This window comes from Pristis pectinata, chromosome 4, assembly GCF_009764475.1.
Source record: "Pristis pectinata isolate sPriPec2 chromosome 4, sPriPec2.1.pri, whole genome shotgun sequence".
NCBI classification, from domain to species: domain Eukaryota; kingdom Metazoa; phylum Chordata; class Chondrichthyes; order Rhinopristiformes; family Pristidae; genus Pristis; species Pristis pectinata.
The window spans coordinates 98,519,709-98,541,489 of NC_067408.1; the positions used below are offsets into that span (position 1 = coordinate 98,519,709).

At 41.2% G+C, this 21,781-nt stretch overlaps 1 protein-coding gene across 1 annotated transcript in view; it reads left to right on the forward strand.

The window, feature by feature from the left end:
* The window catches only part of dcbld2 (discoidin, CUB and LCCL domain containing 2), a 90,417-nt gene that overhangs the window by 51,417 nt on the left and 17,219 nt on the right, over positions 1-21,781 (forward strand). The window contains 4 exon segments of the mRNA XM_052015182.1: positions 165-237; positions 16,251-16,384; positions 17,832-17,872; positions 19,011-19,226. Of these exon segments, the coding sequence (XP_051871142.1) occupies positions 165-237; positions 16,251-16,384; positions 17,832-17,872; positions 19,011-19,226 (464 nt within the window).

Here is a 21,781-nt window from a genome sequence, read left to right on the forward strand (position 1 = left end):
GTGAATTTTATATTCTAGCTATTCATTGTGTAAAGAATCTTTTTTTCTAATTCCCTGCTTTGTTCTGGTGATTTGTTTAAAATGTGCCTTCTTTGTCAGCATTATTTCTTGATTATCTCCTTAAGGACTACCTGGTTGACATTTTGTTTGTTCCTTATTTTCAGCAGGTACTGCCCTGCTGGATGCTTGACTCCTTTTGGTGACATCTCTGGAACTATCCCTCATGGCTATCGTGATGTAAGTATAGGAAGAGAGAGCAAGCTTATGGTGAAATCCTCCATACATAGTGCACCACTTGGACATCCATCTGTACTATGATACCTGCAGTTGAGTTGGTTATTGTTAAGAAAATATAGATCATGCCTTTCTTTTTGATATTCTTTTTGCAATCTGTAGCTGAATGTTGCTTTGTAACATTACATTTTTAAATAACTGGGATGCCATAAATCTCACTACAGAATGTAAATTGTACCCTTGAGGATCAGATCACATCAGTCCAAAATTTGTGTGTTTTTTTTTACTATCATTCATCTGTGTCCTTTTGCCCTGCTCTCATTATAAATTGCATGGTTTCTGTTTTTTTCTGTTTACATATGAGGTAAGGGAAAAGTTAATTGGCAATAAAATCACCCAGAGAATAGGTAGGTGTTAGAGCCTAATGGCCTTTCCTTGACCTGGGTTCAAAAGCAGAAATAGTCATTTAGATCCTTTTTCATTTCATGTTGGCAAGGTTGATGTTCATTTTCTCCCCTCTTCCCTGTGTTTTATTGCTGACATATGTGACAGAGCAATTAGAGTTGTTTGTCTAGATATGCAGCTTCTCCTTTCTACTGTAAAAAAAAATGCACAATGCATAGGTATGGTCTAACTGCATACATTGTGACTTGCATTCTGCTATTTTGGCTAAAAGGCTCAGCTTTCTGTTTTGTGACTGCCTCTCTCTCGCACTCAAATATGTTAAGAGTCTCATTCACATAATATTTTATAAGAAACAATCTATGTGGTTAATTATATTGAAGTGAGGTGATTATTGTGTTTCCCCCATTAAGTCCAATGACAATAGTTGGGTAGGTTCATTTGCAACCCACATGATTTCAAATATTTGTTGTGTTCAGCTGAAGTAATGACCTAAGAAGTCTCTCCCTTAATGTTTTCTACAGCTTGTGACACATGCAACTTTACTCACTGTTAGAGAGCTTAGCTTACACCCCAAGGAGCATAAAATGAATTTTGTCACCCATACATTTGTTGTTGTGAGTTCTTGTTAAGGGCAATGTGACTGTCAATACACAAAAAGTGCTGGAGGAACTCAGCAGGTCAGGCAGCATCCATGGAGGGAAATAAACAGTCGACTTTTCAGGCCGAGACCCTTCATCAGGACTGGAAAGGAAGAGGGCAGAAGCCAGAAGGTGGGGGGAGGGGTAGGAGTACACGCAGGCAGGGGATATTTGAGATCAGGTGATAGGCGAGTTTAGGTGAGAGGGAGAAGGTAGTGGGAGGGGGAGAAGATGTAATAATCTGAGAGGTGATAGGTAGAAGAGGCCGAGCGCTGAAGGAGGAGGAATCCGGTAGGAGAGGGCAGTGGACCATGGAATGGGGGAGGGGAGGAGAGGAGATGGACAGATCATCAAGGGAAGGGAGCCTTGGGAATAAGGGAAGACAAAGGGGGGGGGGGGGGGGGGGGGGGGGGGGGGGGGGGGGGGGGGGGGGGGGGGGGGGGGCGTGAGAAAAAGAAGGGGTGGGTTACCGGAAGTTAGAGAAATCGATGTTAAGGCCATCAGGTTGGAGACACCCAAGGCAGAATATCTGACTGTCACATTGCTTTAATACTCCATAAAAAAGCAAATCAAATTCGGCTAACAGTCAGTGCACACATTTAATCATATAATTTAGTTCATGGGAGCTGAAGTTAATGATGCTTTAAGATTAATAAATTATATTTAAATTTTGGAGAATGGTAACTTTCAAGTTTCCTTAAAGTAATCCAGGATCAGGCACCTTTGTTAATTTTTCTGTTAAAATTGCTCTTTCCTGTTGACCATTTCCCTCTACCCCTCCCATTCCTCCCTCCACCACCACCATTTTTAAGCCTTGAAACATTTGGAACTGAAAACTTCTTGAAAATTACATCAGTGACAACTGACCTCCCACAGGATATTCCCAGCAACATCCACTGTTTTACTTCTATTTTACTTCTATTACTGGTGCAGTAGGGAAATGGGTTTTAATGAAGAAATGCAAGTATTTCAATACCCTGTAGCAGCACCCATTAGAGGGATCCTTGGGCAAACCCAAAATTAGCATGACAAACTATTAGGACTCGTATCTTAAATGAGAACAATATAGCATAGGAACAGGTCCTTTGGCCCACAGTGTCTGTGCTGGCCATTCAAACTACTCCCACCTGCCTGCACATTGTATTGGTTTATTATTGTCACTTGTACTGAGGTACAGTGAAAAACTTGTCTTGCATACCATTCATACAGATCAATTCATTACACAGTGAAATGAGGTAGTAGAGGGTAAAAACAATAACAGAATACAGAGAAAAGTGTCACAGTTACAGAGGAAGTGCGGTGCAGGTAGATAATAAGGTGCAAGGTCATAAAAAGATAGATTGTGAAGTCAAGAGTCCATCTCATCGTATAAGGGAACTGTGCAATAGCCTTATAACAACAGGATAGAAGCTGTCCTTAAGGCTGGTGGTATGTGCCCTCAGGCTCCTGTATTTTCTGCCAGATGTGAGAAGGGAGAAGAGAGAATGTCCCGGGTGGGTGGGGTTTTTGATTATGCTGGCTGTTTCACCAAGGCAGTGAGAGATATGGATAGAGTCCATGGAGGGGAGGATGGTTTCAGTGAGGTGCTGGGCTGTGTCCACAACTCTCTGCAGTCTCTTGCGGCTCTGGGCAGAGCGGTTGCCATACCAAGCCGTGATGCATCCAGGTAGGACGCTTTCTATCGTACATTGATAAAAGTTGGTGAGTGTCAAAGGGGACATGTCAAATTTCTTTAGCCTTATGAGGAAGTAGAGGCGCTGGTGAGCTTTCTTGGCCATGTCATCTACGTGGTTGGACCAGGAAAGGCTATTGGTGATGTTCACTCCTAGGAACTTGAAGCTCTCAACCCTCTTGACATCAGCACCATTGATGTCGACAGGTGCATGTACACCGCCCCCTTTCCTGAGGTCAATGACCAGCTCTTTGTTTTTCTGACATTGAGGGAAAGGTTGTTGTCATGACACCATGTCACTAAGCTCTCTATCTCCTTCCTGTACTCTGACTCGTCGTTGTTTGAGATACGGCCCACTACGGTGGTATCATCTGCAAACTTGTAGATGAAGTTAGAGCAGAATCTGGCCACGCAGTTATTCCCTGTCTGTTCATATGCCTGTTTAAATGCTGCTTAAATTTTGCTGCTATATCTGTTTCCACTATTTTCTTCAGCAGTGCATTCCAGGCACCGATCACTTTCTGTGTAAAAAAAAACATTTGCCTCGTAAATATCTTTTAAACGTTCCCCCGTTAGCTTAAAGCTATGCCCTCTAGTATTTGACATTTCCACCTTGGGGGGAAAAAGACTCTTGACTATCTACCCTATGTCATAATGTTATATACTTCCATCAAGTCAACCTTCAGCCTCTGACGCTTCAGAGAAAACAACTCAAGTTTGTCCAACCTCTCTTTATAGCTAATACTCTCTAATCCAGGCAACGTCCTGCTGAACCTCTTCTGCACCTTCTCCAAAACCTTCACATCCTTCCTATAATCTGGTGAGCAGAACTGCACACACATGTGGCCTAACCAAAATTTAATACAACTGCAACATGACTTCCTGACTTTTATACTCCAGACCCTGACCGACGCTGTACACCTCCTTTACCACCCCATCTACTTGTGTTGCCACTTTCGGGGAACTATGGACTTGCAACCCAAGATCCTGCTATACATCAGTGCTCCTAAGGGTGCTGCCATTTACTGTATACTTCCCTCTTACATTTGACCTTTCAAAGTGCAACACCTCACACTTGTGCGGATTAAAAAATAAATCTGCCATTTCCCAGCCCACACTTCCAACTGGTGTATATCCTGCTGAATGTTTTAGACAACCTTCCTTACTACCCACAACTCCAGCAATTTTTGATGTCTTATCTTTTCCACATAGTGGCACATAGTTGGGAAACTTTGAGAATTCAGCAAAGGAGGACAAAGGTATTGATCAGGAAAGGAAACGCATTAACGAGAGTTGTGTAGCAAGAAACATGAAAAGAGATTGTAAGAGCTTCTGAAAAGGAAAAGATCAGCAAGTTAATGTGGATCCCTTACCAGTTGGGACATAAGAAATTATATTGGTGAATAAGCTGAGAGCACATCTGGAATATTGGAAGGGTATATTTGCAAAGGAAATTGATTGATTTCTGGGTTGCCAGTTTCTCATTTGAGGACAGATCAATCAGACTGGCTCTCTATTCTTGAACTTAGAAGAGTGGAGGAGTGATCTGATTGAAACATACTAAATTTTTACAGGGCTTGAAAGGTAGATGCGGAGCTGATTGTCACAATCTCAAAGAAAGGAGTTGATTTTTCAGGACTCTGAGAAATTTCTTCACCCAGAGGGTAGTAAATTTCTATAATTCTGTACTTAAGAGGGCTCTGAAACCTCAGTTGCTGAGTGTATACAAAACAGAGATCTGCTTTTTAGATATTAAGGGAATCAAGGGATCTAGCAGGTAAGTGCCACTTTGGTAAAATATTAGTTGTGATCTTATTGAATGGTGGACACACTTGAGGGCCTAAATGGCCTGCTCCAGCTTCTGTTTCATATATTCTTATGTTCTACCTTCAAATGTCTTAAAAGAGTATCCTGGGCATCTCATTGACTCTACGAAGTGTCTTCAGAATTCCTAAACAAAAGAAAATCCCTTTCATGTTGTGTTCAGTTCTGGTCACCTCATTATAGGAAGGATGTGGAAGCTTTTGAGAGGGTGCAGAGGTGATTACCAGGATGCTGCCTGGATTGGAAAGCATGTCTTATGAGGATAGGTTGAGTGAGCTAGGGCTTTTCTCTTTGGAGCGAAGGAGAATGAGAGGTGACTTGATAGAGGTGTACAAGATGATAAGAGGCATAGATCAAGTGGACAGTCAGAGACTTTTTCCCAGGGCGGAAATGGCTAACACGAGGGGGCATAATTTTAAAGTGATTGGAGGAAGATATAAGGGGGATGTCGGGGGTAAGTTTTTTTTACACAGAGAGTGGTGGGTGCATGGATTGCACTGCCTGCAGAGGTTGTGGGGGCAGATACATTAGGGACATTTAAGACACTTAGATACATGAATGATAGAGACATGGAGGGCTATGTGGGAGGGAAGAGTTAGATAGATATCAAAGCAGGATAAAAGGCCGCCACAACATCGTGGGTGGAAGGGTTTGTACTGTGCTGTAATGTTCTTTGTTTAGCCAAGAGTGGCTTTCTAACATTGCCCTGCATAGGTAAAAGAGAATATTTATACCAGAGATAAAAGAAAATACTTCAAAATATTTGATGTGTCTACCATTCAGTCTGTGGAATAATGAATTTGAATCACTTTCATTTGTGAGTAAAATGATGAATATACTGGAATCAAGTTGGTCTTCAACATCAGCACATCTATAGTGAACTGTGGTAGCTGATGGTGATCTGAGCAATTGGAGCATTTATTTAAGCTATACAGAAGCACTCACGATGAGGTTTATCAGATCCTGCTTCAGAACTTGCACAGAGCCAGCTGGACTCCAGCAATTTGCAGGCTTGAATGAGTCAATTGAGCTGAGGGTATTGATTTTGCCCAGACTTCCCGAGAGCTTATTTCACACATTCCAGAGACTGGACACATCAGCTGCATTCATGAAATACCCAAAGAGCATTCAAAGGTTAATCAAATACCAAACCAATGGTGTCATTTTAATCATTTCTTTATTCAGAAGCTCTGAAGAATATCCCCAATGAATTCACTTAGTGGTACTAACCCTTAGAAATAAATCGTACAAAAACTACCCAAATATCTCCTTTGGAAAACAATAAAATTTTCTAGTAAAAGAATACTTTGAAGTCTGTGAAGTCCCTGCTGTCCTGCACTGAATGTGCCTATTCCTCTGCTCTTTCATCTTCAACTTCTTGCAGCAGCTGATTAGTCCAAATCATGATTTTCATGTAACTGTAGTTCCCAGCCAGTGGACATGGCGATAACAGCATTTATGTATTGGATCTGTCCTTGGGTGAGATGTACTGCACTACACTGGCAAATGTACGTTTTGATATTGTGTCTGATTCTGTGTGTTACTCAGTCTTGCCATTTTAGTTCCTTAACTACTGGCCTGCTGAGAATAAGTGACATTTAATGATTTATCATAATGAAATGTCAATGCTTTATGTAGAGTGAACTACGCTTTAAAATTCATAATTGTTATTGTAGAAGAGTGGAACCAACATACAGCAGGCTATTTGGCTTGGTGCCTCTTTAGAGGAAATCTCCATTTAGTTCCTTTTTTACTTTTAAACCTATATCTCAGAATCAGAATTAGATTTATTATCACTGACTTGCATGACGTGAAATTTGTTGTTTTGTGGCAGCAGTACAGTGCAAAGTTATAAAATTACTATAAATTACAAAAATAAATAGTGCAAGAAGAATCTCTTCATCGTGGGCCGAAGGGACTGTACTATTGCTGTACTGTTCTTAAAAAAAAGGAATAACATACAACAGTACAGCACAGAACAGGTTCTTCTGCCCACAATGTTGTGCTGACTTAGCTAATCCATCCTACCTACAGAATGCCCATATCCCTCTATTTTCCTCTCATTCATGTGCCCATCCAAGCCCCTCTTAAAAGCCCCCAATGAATTTGCCTCCACCACCCTATCAGGCAGTGCATTCCAGGCATCCACCACTTTCTCTCTGAGTGAAAAACATACCCCTCACGTCTGTTCTGAACCTACCCCCTCTCACCTTAAATACATGCCCTCTGGTATTGGATCACTCAGTAATGGGAAAAAGATATTGCTTGTCCACCCTATCTATGGCCCCTCATAATTTTATACACCCCTCAGTCTCCGCCGCTCCAGAGAAAAGACCCCAAGCTTGTCCAGCCTCTCCTGATAGCACCTGCCCTCTAATCCGGGCAGCATCCTAGTAAACCTCCTCTGCACCCTCTCTAAAGCCTCAATGTCCTTTCTATAGTGAGGTGATCAGAATTGCATGCAATACTCTAAATGTAGCCTGACCAGAGTTCTGAGGTAGTGTTCATGGACCATTCAGAAATCTGATGGCGGTTTGTTTCTGAATCATTGAGTGTGGGTCTTCATGTTCCTGTACCACCTCCCAGATGGTAGTAACGAGAAGAGAGCATGTCCTGGATGTTGAGGATCCTTAGTGATGGATGCCACTTTCTTGAGGCACCGCCTCTTAAAGATGTCCTCGATGGTGGGGAGGGTTGTGCCTGTGATGGAGCTGGCTGCGTCTACAACCCTCTGCAGCCTCTTACAATCCTGTGCATTGGAGCCTCCATACCAGGCTGTGATGCAACCAGTCAGAATGCTCTCCACTGTACATTTATAGAAATTTTTAAGTGTTTTTGGTGACAAACCAAATCTCTTCAAACTCCTAATGAAGTAGAGCCACTGGCATGCCTTCTTTGTGACTCCATTAATGTGGGCCTGGGATAGATCCTCTGAGATGTTGACACTCAGGAATATGAAGCTGCTCACCCTTTCCATCGGTGACCCCTCAGTGAGGACTGGTGTGTTCTCCCAACTTCCCCTTCCTGAAGTCCACAATCAATCCATTGGTCTTGCTGATGTTGAGTGTGAGGTGGTTGTTGCGACACCACTCAACCAGCCAGTCTTTCTCACTCCTGTACGCCTCCTCATCGTGTCTGAGATTCTACCAACAACAGTGGTGCCATCGGCAGACTTCATCTCCATCATCTCTGAAATTGTCACCTCTGAAAGTTTCTATGTAATTAGCTACTTCCCTGTTGTTAATTACCACAGAATCTCCTTCCAGCACTGCGAGACAGTATTTTTCAGATAATTACAACTTCCTGCATAAAATAACTTGTATTTTCCCTCTTCTGCCCCTCTCCACCCCACTTTATTGCTTTGCCAATTATTTTAAATCAGTGCCCTTGAGCTAATGACCTTCCTGCCAATGGAAACAGTTTCTCATGATTAAAACCAAATTGTAATATTTTTGAACATCACAATTAAATCTCCTTCATTGTTGTTCTGGGGAAAGCTATCCTATTTTCTCTAATTCCTTCACACAGCTGAAGACCATTTTGACCGCACTCCCTCCTCTTTCAAAGAGTGCATTTTTAAGTACTATTTAAAATTTCATGCAAACTAACTATTTGCAATTTCAATTCTAAATAATATTTACTGATTGAAAACTCCGTTATATTTCAAATCTTCCATCGGGTAGAAGATACACTTGCCTGAGGGCACATACCACTAGACTTGAGGACAGCTTCTACCCCATTGTGATAAGACTATTGAATGGTTCCTTTATACAATGAGATGGACTATGACCTCACGATCTACCTTGTTGTGACCTTGCACCTTATTGCACTGCACTTCTTCTGTAACTGTGACACTTTACTCTGTACTGTTACTGTTTTTACCTGTACTGCATCAATGCACTCTGTACGAACTCAATGTAACTGCACTGTGTAATGAATTGACCTGTACGATTGGTTTGTAAGACAAGCTTTTCACTGTACCTAGGTACAAGTGACAATAATAAACCAATACCAATACCAAATGGAGCAAATTGAAAAATGTTAAAATCTGAGGGGAGAAAAGTTAAAAGCGTTTTAAACTGGATCTGATAAACCCAACAGAAAAGTGAAGACGGCAGGCAAACACATCAAGTACAGCAGAACCAGCTGAGTCAGAAGCTTCCAATCTGTTGGGTCATTTCAGAGTGGAAAATGCAATAGTGTGTAATTCAAATTCTGCCATTACTCACTCTGATATGATGCTTGTTTATTCTAGATGTGGTTTCTTATAAATGTGATGATACAGTGACTGGTTCTGTTCAGCCCAATGATATGTGGTCACACTTGCTAACTAGCAACATTCCTTGGAGAAACAGCCTGTTTCAAATCTTTGTTTGAATCATTCCCAGTGGTGAGACTCAATGCAAATAATTTATCTTGCGTTTTGACAGTGTTACTGCAGATTGGTTTATGGACATCTGGAGAAGATGCACTGCAGTTTATCATATTCCCTTCACCAGCTCATTCAGTGAAATTTAAAATAAATGGCTTAACTCCTGCCTTAAAATAGCAGACAAATGAGTGTCATGTGAATGCATGTGTTTATCCTCATTACAGTAATTTCTGCCCTTGATTTAGGAAAATTTTCTTTTTCATCTGACCTGCAAAAATCCAGTGTGGCCAGAGGGAATATGATGCAAATGCAATAAAATTTCAATGCAGTAATATTTAAGACTAACAGAAAAGGGTGCATGTTAGAATTTTCGGTCTGCAAATGTTTGGAACCAAGCCTCATTACATGCAGAGCAAATTCTAGTCCATATTTTCAATGTGGGAGTTAAAAAGTTAACTCCCACATTAAAAACATCTCACACAGGAATGTTAAGTGCTCTTACACATTGTTTGCTTATTGTCTCTTTTTGTCAGCATTCTGATACTGTGAAACTGGGCTAAGGCATGAACAATACTGTTGTGAAATGTCTTTGTCCAGGAAAATGCAAGACCGTGACCTTCTCTAGTAAGGCGATTCTAACCATATCTTCCTAATACCCAATGGTACTGAATTTTCCATCATCAATATCCTGTAGGATCTCCATTGAATAGAAGCATAGATTAAATACTGTGGCACCAAACACAGTGTAGAGGTTTGGTATTCTGCCCTGTCTTACCTCTAGAGCCCCTAAAGCTTTTCAAAAACCTTTCCGTCTACCAGGTATAAATCAGGGGTATGATTGAATGAGTTGGGCCGAAGAGCTTGTTTCCGTGCTGTATAACTATGACTGTACTTCTATGAATATACTGCATGCCTGGGTGAGTGTAACTGCAATAACCATTTAGCTCAACACCATGTCTGGATCCAGTGACTCTAAGTTGACACTGCATCCATCAGTGGTATTAACTCGACCACTATTACACTGTGTCTGCTATATGTACGTTTGTAACAGTTTACCAGGGCTTGCATAATAGTGCCATCTAGATTCATGTCGAGCACGTGTAGATGGCGCTATCTGCAAATTTCTTCCCGGTCATGCAATGTTCTGACTTGAAAATATAAACCTATCCCTACATTATTGCTGGTGCTCCCACCTAACAACATTATGGAGTGCCTCCATTCAGATTGAAGGAGGCAGCTAACCATCACATTCTCAAGAGCAATTAATGCATCAATTTTTTTTAAACAAAATTGCCATGTAGCTTTGTTACAACCTCCTTGCCCCAGTCTCGGTTGCACAAATGCTTTTGTCTGCCTTGCATATGTTGTTCTTTCTGCATTTTAGAGTTGATCTCAGAGTTGAAATGATAAAAAAAACAAAGGCCAACTAGTTGTGTGTTTTTTTCTTCCCCAGCCTCTCAAACCAATTTTAATTGTTGTTTGTCCTAGAAACTTGCATGCAAGTAGTCGGTTGAAATGGTAATTTCAGCAATTTCAAGAGTTAGCATTCATTCCGTCCACCACCAGTGTACAATGGCAGCTGAAAGAATGAATGCTAACAGTTACAAAATGCATGTAATTACTTGCCCAGGCAAGTCCAACATCGTCTTCCAAATCTACAGCCTATATCATCAAGAAGAACAAAGGCAGCAGCTGCACAAGAACACCACCACCTACAGATTGCCCTCCAAGATACACATCATCCTATCTTGGAAATGTATCACTGATCCTCCTTCATTGCTGGGTTTAAGTCTGGAACTCCCTCTCCAACAGCACCACGGGAGTACATTCACACCGCAGCTGTTCAAGAAGGTGGTTCACGACCACCTTCTCAATTGATGGGATTGACAATAAATTCTGCCTTGCCAGCAATGCCTGGATCCCGAAAATGAATAAATGAGTAAGAAAGTTTTAAAAAATCAATTCCACAAGATTATACTTCACTCTCACCAACCACAACAAATAGTTACTGAAGTAATTGCAGACTTTAATGTACCACTGTCCTTTCCATAGGTTAGTCACTGTTGGTGAATCAGATCTTCCTAAACTTTATTTGCCTTTTATTAGTTGTTTCCATTTGTCCTGCTATCATGATTTAATTTGTACTAGTATTCTGTTGTAGAAGGCTTTACATTGTTTATTTGTTTAGCTCTATCTGTTCTTCCCTTAAAACCATCTTCTCAAGGGCAATTAGGGATGGACAATAAATGATGGACAATAAATGTTGGCCTTGCCAGTGAACCCAGGTTCCAAATATGAATGTTTTTTAAAAAAAAATTATCAAGTACTCTGAGAAACTTGTAGTGAATTATATTATAGCATATAATATTGAACAGTTTTACTATGTCCATTAAACATTTCATGCATGCTTAGGAACAGAAAATGTAGTTGGTCAATTATGAATTATGAAAATAAGCCATGAAAGATTAAACAAGTTAATCCAAAAAAAAAAAGTTTCTCTAAATGCTGGAAATCTGTAATGTGAGAAATTCCAGCACTTAGAGAAACTTTTTATTTTTTTTGGATTGACTTGTTTAATCTTTCATGGCTTATTTTCATAATTCATAATTGGACCAACTCCACGCAACTAAATAAAAATGGCACAACATTGTGGGCCGAAGGGTCTGTACTATGCTGTAATATTCTATGTTCTATGCAGCAATTCATAGACAACGTTCAGAGGCTGATTAACGGCAGGTAACATGCACGTCACCAAAAATACACTGATGCTTTTGTTATTCTAATACTTGCACACACTTGTGTAAAATTACAAGATGCCTTATAAACGAGAAGCTGTGCTGCTACCTCTTACTATTGGTATTGGTTTATTATTTTCACTTGTACCGAGGTACAGTGGAAAATACTTGTCTTGCATACCGTTCATACAGATCAATTCATTACACAGTGCAGATACATTGAGTTAGTACAGAGTATATTGAGGTAGTACAGGTAAAAAAAACAATAACACAGAGGAGAGAAGAGAGAATGTCCCGGGTGGGTGGGGTCTTTGATTATGCTGGCTGAGAGGTATAGACAGAGTCCATGGAGGGGAGGCTGGTTTCGGTGACGCGCTGGGCTGTGTTCCCAACTCTGCAGTTTCTTGCAGTCCTGGGCCGAGCAGTTGCCATACCAAGCCGTTGATGCATCCAGATAGGACGCTTTCTATGGTGCATCGATAAAAGTTGGTGAGCATCAAAGGGGACATGCCAAATTTCTTTAGCCTCCTGAGGAACTAGAGGTGTTGGTGAGATTTCTTGGCTGTGGCATCTACATGGTTGGACCAGGACAGGCTATTGGTGGTGTTGCTCCCAGGAACTTGAAGCTCTCAACCCTCTCGACCTCAGCACCATTGATGTAGACAGGTGCATGTACTGAAGTCAATGACCAGCTCTTGTATTTTGCTGACATTGAGGGAAAGGTTGTTGTCATGACACCATGTCACTAAGCTCTCTATCTCCTTCCTGTACTCTGACTTATCATTATTTGAGATACGGCCTACTGCAGTGGTATCATCTGCAAACTTGTAGATGAAGTTAGAGCAGAATCTAGCCGCACATTCATGAGTTATAGGGAGTAGAGTAGAGGGCTGAAGATGCAGCCTTGTGGGGCACCAGTGTTGAGAATAATCGTGCTGGAGGTATTGCTGCCTATCCTCAATGATTGCGGTCTGTTGGTCAGAAAGTCGAGGATCCAGTTACAGAGGGAGGTGTTGAGTCCCAGGTCTTGGAGTTTGGTGATGAGTTTGCTTGGAATTATAGTATTGAAGTGGAGCTGTAGTCAATAAACAATAGTCTTAACGTATGTGTCTTTACTGTCCAGATGCTCCAGAGTTGAGTGTAGGGCCACTGGCGTCTACTGTAGACCTGTACGGCGGTAGGCGAATAGCAGTGGGTCGAGGTTGTCTGGTAGGCTGGAGCTGATGCGTGCCATGATCAGCCCCCCAAAGCACTTCATGATGGTGGATGTCAGAGCCACTGGTCGGTAGTCATTGAGGCATGTTACCTTGCTTTTCTTCGGTACTGGGATGATAGTGGTCTTCTTAAAACAGGTGGGAACGTGAGACTGAAGCAGGGAGAGGTTAAATATCTCTGCAAATTCTCCCGCCAGCTGATCGGCACAAGATCTGAGCACTCGGCCAGGGACACCATCTGGGCTAGGTGCTTTCCTCAGGTTCACTCTTCAGCAGACTGATCTTGCGTCCTCTATGGTGACCACAGATTCAGTTGCGTTGGAGGCTGTCAGGGTGAGTGGTGACAATCCACTTCCCTTCTGTTCAAAATGCGCATAGAATGCGTTAAGCTCATCAGAAAGGGATGCGCTGTTGTTAACTATGCAGCCTGTCCTTGTCTTGTAGCCTGTTATGGCATGTAAACCCTGCCATAACTGACAGCTAGTCCGGGACTCTTATTTTGAACCGGTATTGTCTCTTGGTATTCCTCATAGCTGTCTGGAGGTCATACCTAGATTCTCGTACAGGTCAGGATCACCAGATTTGTGTGCAGCAGTCCTTGACTTCAGTAGCAGTGGATCTCCCGGTTCATCCATGGTTTCCGGTTTGGGAACCACCCGTATTGTCCTCTTTGGTACACAGTCCTCTACACACTTGCTGATAAAGTCTGTGATGGTGGTGGCATACTCATCTAGGCTGGAAGCTGAGTCTTTGAACATGGACCAGTCCACTGACTCAAAGCAGTCACGTAGAAGCTCATCTGTATCCTCAGACCAGCACTGCACGACTCTCTGTACTGGATCCTCCCGTTTCAGTTTCTGTTTGTATGCAGGGAGAAGGAGCACAGCCTGATGATCCGATTTACCAAAGTGAGGACGAGGGTGACTCGGAACGCATCTTTGGTTGTATAGCAGTGGTCAAGGGTGTTAGCGCCCTGGTGGGACAGGAGACATGCTGGTAGTACTTTGGTAACACACTCTTGAGGTTGGCCTGGTGAATTCATCTGCAAAGATGAAGAGGGCCTCAGGGTATCCTGTCTCAAGGTTGTTGACCACCGAGTGTAGCTCATTGAGTGCAGGCTTCATGTTCGTCTCGGGTGGGATGTAGACTGCCATCAGGATAGCTGACGTGAACTCCTGTGGTAGGTAGAATGGTTGACACTTCACTGTTAGATATTCCAGGCTGGGTGAGCAGGAGCTCGCCGGGACTGTCACGTCTGACCACCACAAGTTATTGATTAAGAAGCAGATTCCTCCGCCTCTAACTTTGCCCAAGGACGCTGTATGGTCCATTCGATGAATTGAGGAGCCTCAGGTTGAATGGCACAGTCAGGTGAAGCAGGTGTAAGCTGTGTTTCAGTGAGACATAACTCACAGCAGTCCCTCAGTTCTCTTTGGTAGGTCAGTCTTGCCCTTAGTTCATCAACTTTGTTCTCAATGGCCTGGACATTAGCTAGTAATGGGGGGGTCTTGTATCCATGCTGTTTCAGCCTCACCTGCAGCCCAGCCCTTTTACCACGCAACCAAGGTAAGCGGCTGCGACTCGTTGGTCCTGGAGTGGAGTCACCTGGTAAGTGATGCTCAAGGGAAGACCTGGGAATGGATGGTAAGCAGTTTCTTCTGGCCAGACTTTGAAGACCTGGAGCAGATTCCCCTGGACTGGAAGGTAAGTGACTGCTAGTGAACGGATTTGGAAGACCTGGAGCAGATTCACCTGGACTGGGAGGTAAGCTTGGAAGACCTGGAGTGGATTCAGCTGGCTTTTGAGGTAAGTTGTTGTTTCCATACAGGCCTACAGGTCCTGAAGAGGAGTGAGCTGCCCCAGCAGGTAAGTGGGGATGTCTAGGGGGGCCTTGGCATCGGGACTCGGCTCCAGGTGCTCCATAGGGTCAGGCTTCTGATCTAGAGGGGCCCCAGTGTCAGGTCCCGCCATCGGGCGTCCCCGCAGGTCGGTCCTCAGGTCAGGCCTCTTGTTGGGTCAGACCCTGGGACTCAGCCTCCTTGGGTCGGGCCACTCGTTGTGTCCCGCCTTGGGACTCGTGGAAGTGCATAGCTTGTGTTATCATGAGATATTTCCATGAAGCTGCTCTGTCAACAATGTGTAGGAGAGGTGATATGGACCTAGATTTAAAGGGAGGCTGGCATTTAACTAATCAGCCTATGAACTGCATTTTGTAATTCACTTATTTATCTCTTTGCCAGTAACATATTAAAGTACGAAAGTTTACTTCTAATGAGTTGATGTCTTAGGCATGAGAGATGGAAGTATGACCCAAAATCCCATGGTCAAAATAAGTTACATTAACCAACTTGTTCCTAGTGTAAACATAAGGAAAGAGTCATGGAACTGCCCAGAAACCTGGATGTATCAGTATATGCACTGTCCAAGCACTGTGCAATCAAAAGTTGGAATGATTTCTTAAGTACAGATTTTTTAAAAAAAAAGCAAAAAGATGTTTAGTTTTAGCTTACATTGTGATTAACAAGAATCTAACTTACGTCATTAAATTACAATATAAGCCAGCAGCATTTTTTTAAGAACAGGAAAAAGTCATTAGGTCTATCATGCTTAAGGGAAAAATTTGCAGGGTTCTCCCAATTTCCTCCTAGTGGAAAATTTTCAGAAACCCTGGAAAAACAATATAAATAAGCACTTTTAACCATTTATACTTGTCCCTTAAGGTTCATCTGATGTTTAGCAGGAAATTGAGAGAATCCCTCTGGAAATTCCAAGATGTTAGTTTTTCTGATTGATTTCCATTGCATGCTGTCCTTTCTTCATGTATCCCTCAATTTTTTTCCCTTCCAGGAATTCTGACTAATTCTTGGAGGTCCTCCTTGGTGATTTATTTCCACAAATATGTTAACTTTTGTGTAAAAACAATTAATTTAATTTGTTTCTTATTCCCGAATCCCCACCTTTAACTGATTTCCCAGCTATTAGAATCCTGGGTTTCCAGCATTGTGAGTAATTTGTCAAGATCAACATTATCTAAATCAAACAAACAATGTCTTTAAAAGAAAGAAACAACAGCCAAGATTCAAGCCTGTAAACTATTGTATAGATCTGCAGTGAGTTGGTGTGCGCAGTGAAGGTTGACTGTTGTTTCTTTTCCAGTCTTCATTGCTATGTATGGCTGGTGTTCATGCTGGTGTGGTGTCGAATTTTCTGGGTGGCCGGATCAATGTTGTGATCAGTAAAGGCATTCCATACTATGAAAGCACTCTTGCAAATAATGTCTCCTCAAAACTGTAAGTACAGCAATTAAGAAAAAAAAATAATGCCACCCTCTCTCTTGGAGAGGGGAGATTCATAATCCTTTAATATCTACATGTATATAAACAGGGGAAAATATCTTGTGTTTGTGTGAGTAAGAGTAACCGCCAAGAATTTATGGGTTGGTATTGGATGAAAACTTTGGAACTTAACAGCTAAGAGCTTATCCATTCCCCTTGACCCAGCAGGTTTACCTTTTCTCCCGTCCACCATTGGACACCCAACCCCCCATTACAACTATCCACATCTTTGCTGGAATCAGGCATCACCCATCAACAAGCCTAAGATCTGGAAACTTTGACCCCACTCCTTCTATGCTACCACTAACCCAATTGTAGGATGCTAACTGATTTTGGTCTGCAGACTCCTTTGCATTCCCTGCCTGGCTAGCTAACAGGCAGAGAACTTGCTGGAAAGGAAAGGCACATTATGACACTAAAGCTGCTGAGTGTTCAGGACCATGCCGAATGTTTCATCTTTCCTCTCCTACTTCCTGGTCATAACGCCAGCTACAAGTCAACATTGGACACAGAGTTAGTAGAATCATTGAAAGGTAACAACTTAGAAGGAGGCTTTTCAACCCTTTAAATCTATGCCAGCCTGCTGCAAGAGTGATGTATCTCATTCCACTCCTTCTTCCTTTCCCCATAGCCCTGCGTTTTCTTTCAAGTATTGAACCAATTCCCTTGGAAAGCCCTGGTTGAATCTGTCAAACAGTGCAATCTTGGTGTGAACCAGTCATTGCATAAAAGAAAGAAGTTCTTTGTCTTTTTTGGTTCTCTTGACAGACATGAAATAACCGTATCTTCTGGTTTTGACCCTTTGGTTAATAGGAACAGTTTTTCTTTACGCTGTCTAGACCACTCATTATTTTTAACGCCATCAATATTCTCATCTCTAGCTTCATTTGCATTTCCCTGGAGTATATTTAACTTTATTAACATGTCTGTTATCCATGTTAAGGTCAGAAATATTTTCTGTTACCCCTTCTCTCCATCATCTAGTTCAGTGGCATTACCTCTGCAATTCTACTTGCATTTCCCTAGTGATAGCCAGAAAATCTTTACCAAAGGCTTCATTTCTTAATCTCACTGATAACAATTATGTTCCAAGAGCTCAATAGAATGTATGCTTACTGATAACATCAAAACATCTGCCCATTTTATCTGCTAGCATGATGTCACTTCTATTATATATATAATTTCTGAAATACATCTCAATTTAGAGTTGTATTCATCTCTGTTGGTATATTCCATGACACTGAGATTGAATCTCTAGAGACTCTGCCTTAGAGACTGCCTTAATCCATGTACCATTAATGTTCAGTAGTCCACATTTGAATGTTTAAAATGAATGCATGTATACTAATTCTACTTTATGCTGGTGTATAACTTAATCTTATCAGTTTCCCTAATTTTGCAGAGGACCATTATCAGCTAGTCTGTTTACATTCAAGACCAATGGTGAGTATACAATCAATATAGCCATCTTTAATTTTCTGTGCTACATATAGCTTTAAGTATTCAGCTTCTCATTTTAAATGATGAAGTCAATAAGAAACTCATGGTTTTGCTGTTTGTAAAACATTATTATTTCCTGTTTTGATACTACACCAGCTCCTCCCTCCAAAATACAGACACCTAGGTTTACAGATATAATTTTCCCATTTCCTTCTGCCTATTCCAGAAGTCTGTGATTCATGCTGGGTACAGTTCCAAGGGATGTGGCAAGCCTGTAGTACCTTGCCTAAGTATCTATTTTAGGTGTACAAGTCTGAACTGTGAGTATCATTAAACAACTTCACATCACTGCCCAGCCCAATCTACTGTTTGCTCATTATCGACATGCATACATATTCCAACAAAATATAATTAGCTGGGACTTGGCCAGCTTTTCTTTCCCACTAAATAACACTGGAACACAGAGGTCAATTCCAGTGTTGTAACTATTCTGTTAGTTGAACACTGGTCATATCCAAGAATTCTAAGTCTTTGTGTCAGCATTTACTAATAGCCAACAAAACCTTATCTGTTTATCTAGCTATCTATTTACTTATTTATTGGTCTTGGTCAATTTTTCAGTTCATGGGGGGAGAGGACAGCAGTTGGAGCTATCTCAAGATTTGATCAGATTGAAGTAGAATGTAAAAGTATTTAAGAAAGCTTGAGGTTAATTCTTTGTTAGGTGTTCTCACCTTATCTCAGTTTAAATTGTGGTCCTCTTTCATGTTACAAACACTTTAGAAATAAAGAAGTTCCAGAAAACAAGCAGATTCTGAGGGGTCTTTATCCATTGGGCATTTGAAGGATGAATGACCAATTAATTTGCTCAGGAGAGAGGACACTGATTTTTATCTGGGATGACACTGAAGATTTACCTGGTATTGAACTACTTTCTCCTCCTTGGCTCTAAACAGAATTATAGTCTCATCCAAGCAAAATTCTGCCTTATTAGAGGATAGTTTGCCTACTAGCCCAGCTACAGTAATGGGTAATTCTTATATCAATATAAGATGCTGGCTAAACATGCTTGTCTTTTTATCTTGTAAGGATTGATCATAAAATAGCTGATGATTTCAAGTGTTTGTTATATGGTCTGTAGGTTGCTATGGAACATTGGGAATGGAGTCTGGTGTTATTAGAGACAACCAGATCAATGCATCTTCAGTTCTGCAGTGGCACGATCCTTCAGGACAATTCCACGTCTGGGGGCCAGAAAAAGCACGCCTGAAAAAACCTGGCTCCCCCTGGGCTGCATTTCACACTGATGAAGCCCAGTGGCTACAAATAGACTTAAAAAAGGAAAAGAAAATAACAGGTAGGTTAACAGTAATTGTGTTGCCAATAGAGATTAAACTTATGTCCCGGTCTCTGGTCCAGATGCAGTATCCCAGTGAGGAGACCTTGTTTAATGTTCTTCAGTTGTTCCATCGGATGGCCTTAAATTATAAATCCCTTTATGGAGAAGCTGGTTATGCTGTAAAATCTGCATTCCAGCTAATTCACATCTTAAAATTATAGAATTGTTATGACATAGAAGGAGATCATTCAGTCTATCAAGTTTATGCCATCTCTTAGTAGACGAGTCCCATCAGTCCCATTCCTTGGCTATTTCCCTATAGCCCTGCATTTTATTCTCTCTCAAGTGCCTATCCAATTCTCCTTTGAAGGCACTGATTGATTCTGTTTCCTCCACCCTTACAAGAAGTAAATTCAAGATCATAACTACTTTTTGAGTAAAATGAGTTCTTCCTCATATCCCCCTTGTATCCTTTGCCCAAAAATATAAATCTGTCACATGATGCTAATGGAAGCAGCTCCTCTCTGTCCACTTATCTAAAACAGTATTAATAGAGGCAAAGCTGTTTATTAGAGAAGAAAACACAAAACTGGACTTTCCATTGTGATAGAGTTCTGTCATCTCAGATCGCCACCAATTTTACTGCAGGTGCAGTTTCCTGTAGGAGAGAAATGCAAGCAATGATGCATTGGTGCCAAATAAGCAAGAGTTAATTTACATATTAACACATTTGATAAGTTTTGGATTTTAGTGCCTGACACTTCAATATCCATGATGTTGGTCTGAAGTTGTACCTTTGTAAAAACAGTGCATCATTGGTTCCCAAGCCCTAATTTCTGGAATTCCTGCTGTATCCTTAGCTTCCTTTAAGTACTTGTGCAAATCTACAACTTATTTTTCCTAATATCACCTTATGTGATTCACTGTCAACTTGTGTTTGATGACAATGCGCTGCATTGTCTGGTGAGGGTTTACTTGGTTAAAAGTGTTCTTTAAAAACTGCTGTTGTTACATTCCCAGGAAGTAAGCTGTGTACAGTCATTGAATTAAAGGGAAGGGTAATCCAGTACAGTATTAAACTCTTGTTACATTTGTTCTATTTCTTCCCACCTCCATCTTCCGCAAACAAAATGGATTCCCAATGACAATATCTCTATTTGGAATGCTTGAAAGAAAAGGATAATGACCGGCAAGGGGCTGCCAGGAAGGCCAGGCCACGTGAAAGATGCTGCCACCAGTATCCTTCCTCAATCTCATGGCAACTGTTAATACTGTTAACTGCTGCATCCTCCTCTCACTTTTTTCTCTACAATTTATTTTCTTGTTCCGCTCCAACCTGTTGCCATCTAGTGTATAGTCTTTATTTTCCCATTTGATGGCTTTTAATAATTAGCTCATTTTCATTCTTGGCTACATTTTCACTGATAATGTCAAATAAGAATATAAGATCATACTTTCCCTTGTATGCTGATGACATCTGCCTCAAGTCTTGCTGGCCCTTTTTATCAAATTCATGGCTCTTATCACTTTTTTCCAACTGTTCATCAGATATTAAGGGCTGGACAAAGCAAAAATATCCTATTATGTAATGTTGGCAAATCCAAAACAGCATTATTTCATTTCTAGCGTCACCTTAGTTGTGTCTCATCTTCACACTTTCATTGTCAATATCATAATCTATAATGTCTTTGCTTCATTGCAGGAGTTCTCCATTGATCTATTGAGTAGTCTCATCATTTGTATTGTTAGCAAACCACACCGTTCAGAATACCTTCACCCATGTCCATAGTTGCACCAAGGCTTGCAACTCGAGCAGTTGTGCACTTGAACTCCAGTCTTTCCATATTGTTCCAGTGAAATGACTGTGTACAACTGTTATGCTCCCTCTCCAGAACCTTCTATAGCCGCCCCATCCTACTTCTGTAATACATATGCACCCTGCACTTCTCTAATATCAAATTGCATCTCAGTCCCCTTGCCATCAGTGTGACCTTGCTTTAGCCTCTTCTAGTCCCATTCCATCTCTTTATTTTTATTCTGCTTGGTGTTCACTGCATCATGGTGCTTTTGGCTTCAGAATTTCATCTTTGAAATTTGACCAAAGACTTCATTTTTGTCTTTTTTTTTATTGGATATGGAATTTGAAACTGACAAATACAGGCTAAAAGGCCTCCTTTCTGTTCTATAACTTTTCTGTTTGAGACCAACAGAAACAATGAACAGGGACAGAAGTGGAAGATGCCTAGCTTGGTGTAGATCACTTAGGGAAAGACAACATGAATTTAATAAAGGGAAGTCATGTCTAATTAACCTGATAGAAGTCTTTGATGAAGTCATGGGGGTTAATGACGAAAATGCATTTGATGTGATATATATGGACTGTCAAAATGCATTTGATAAAGTGCATTAAACAGGCATGTCATCAAGGTTGGCTGGGTAACAGGAAACAGAGTAGTAGAGAAAAGTTTTTCTTCAGAATGGAGTTGTCCAGTGGCAGGTATTATGATCACCACTTTTCTTGATAGATATTAATGATTTTTTTTATATGGAGCAATTTCCAAATTTTCAGATGA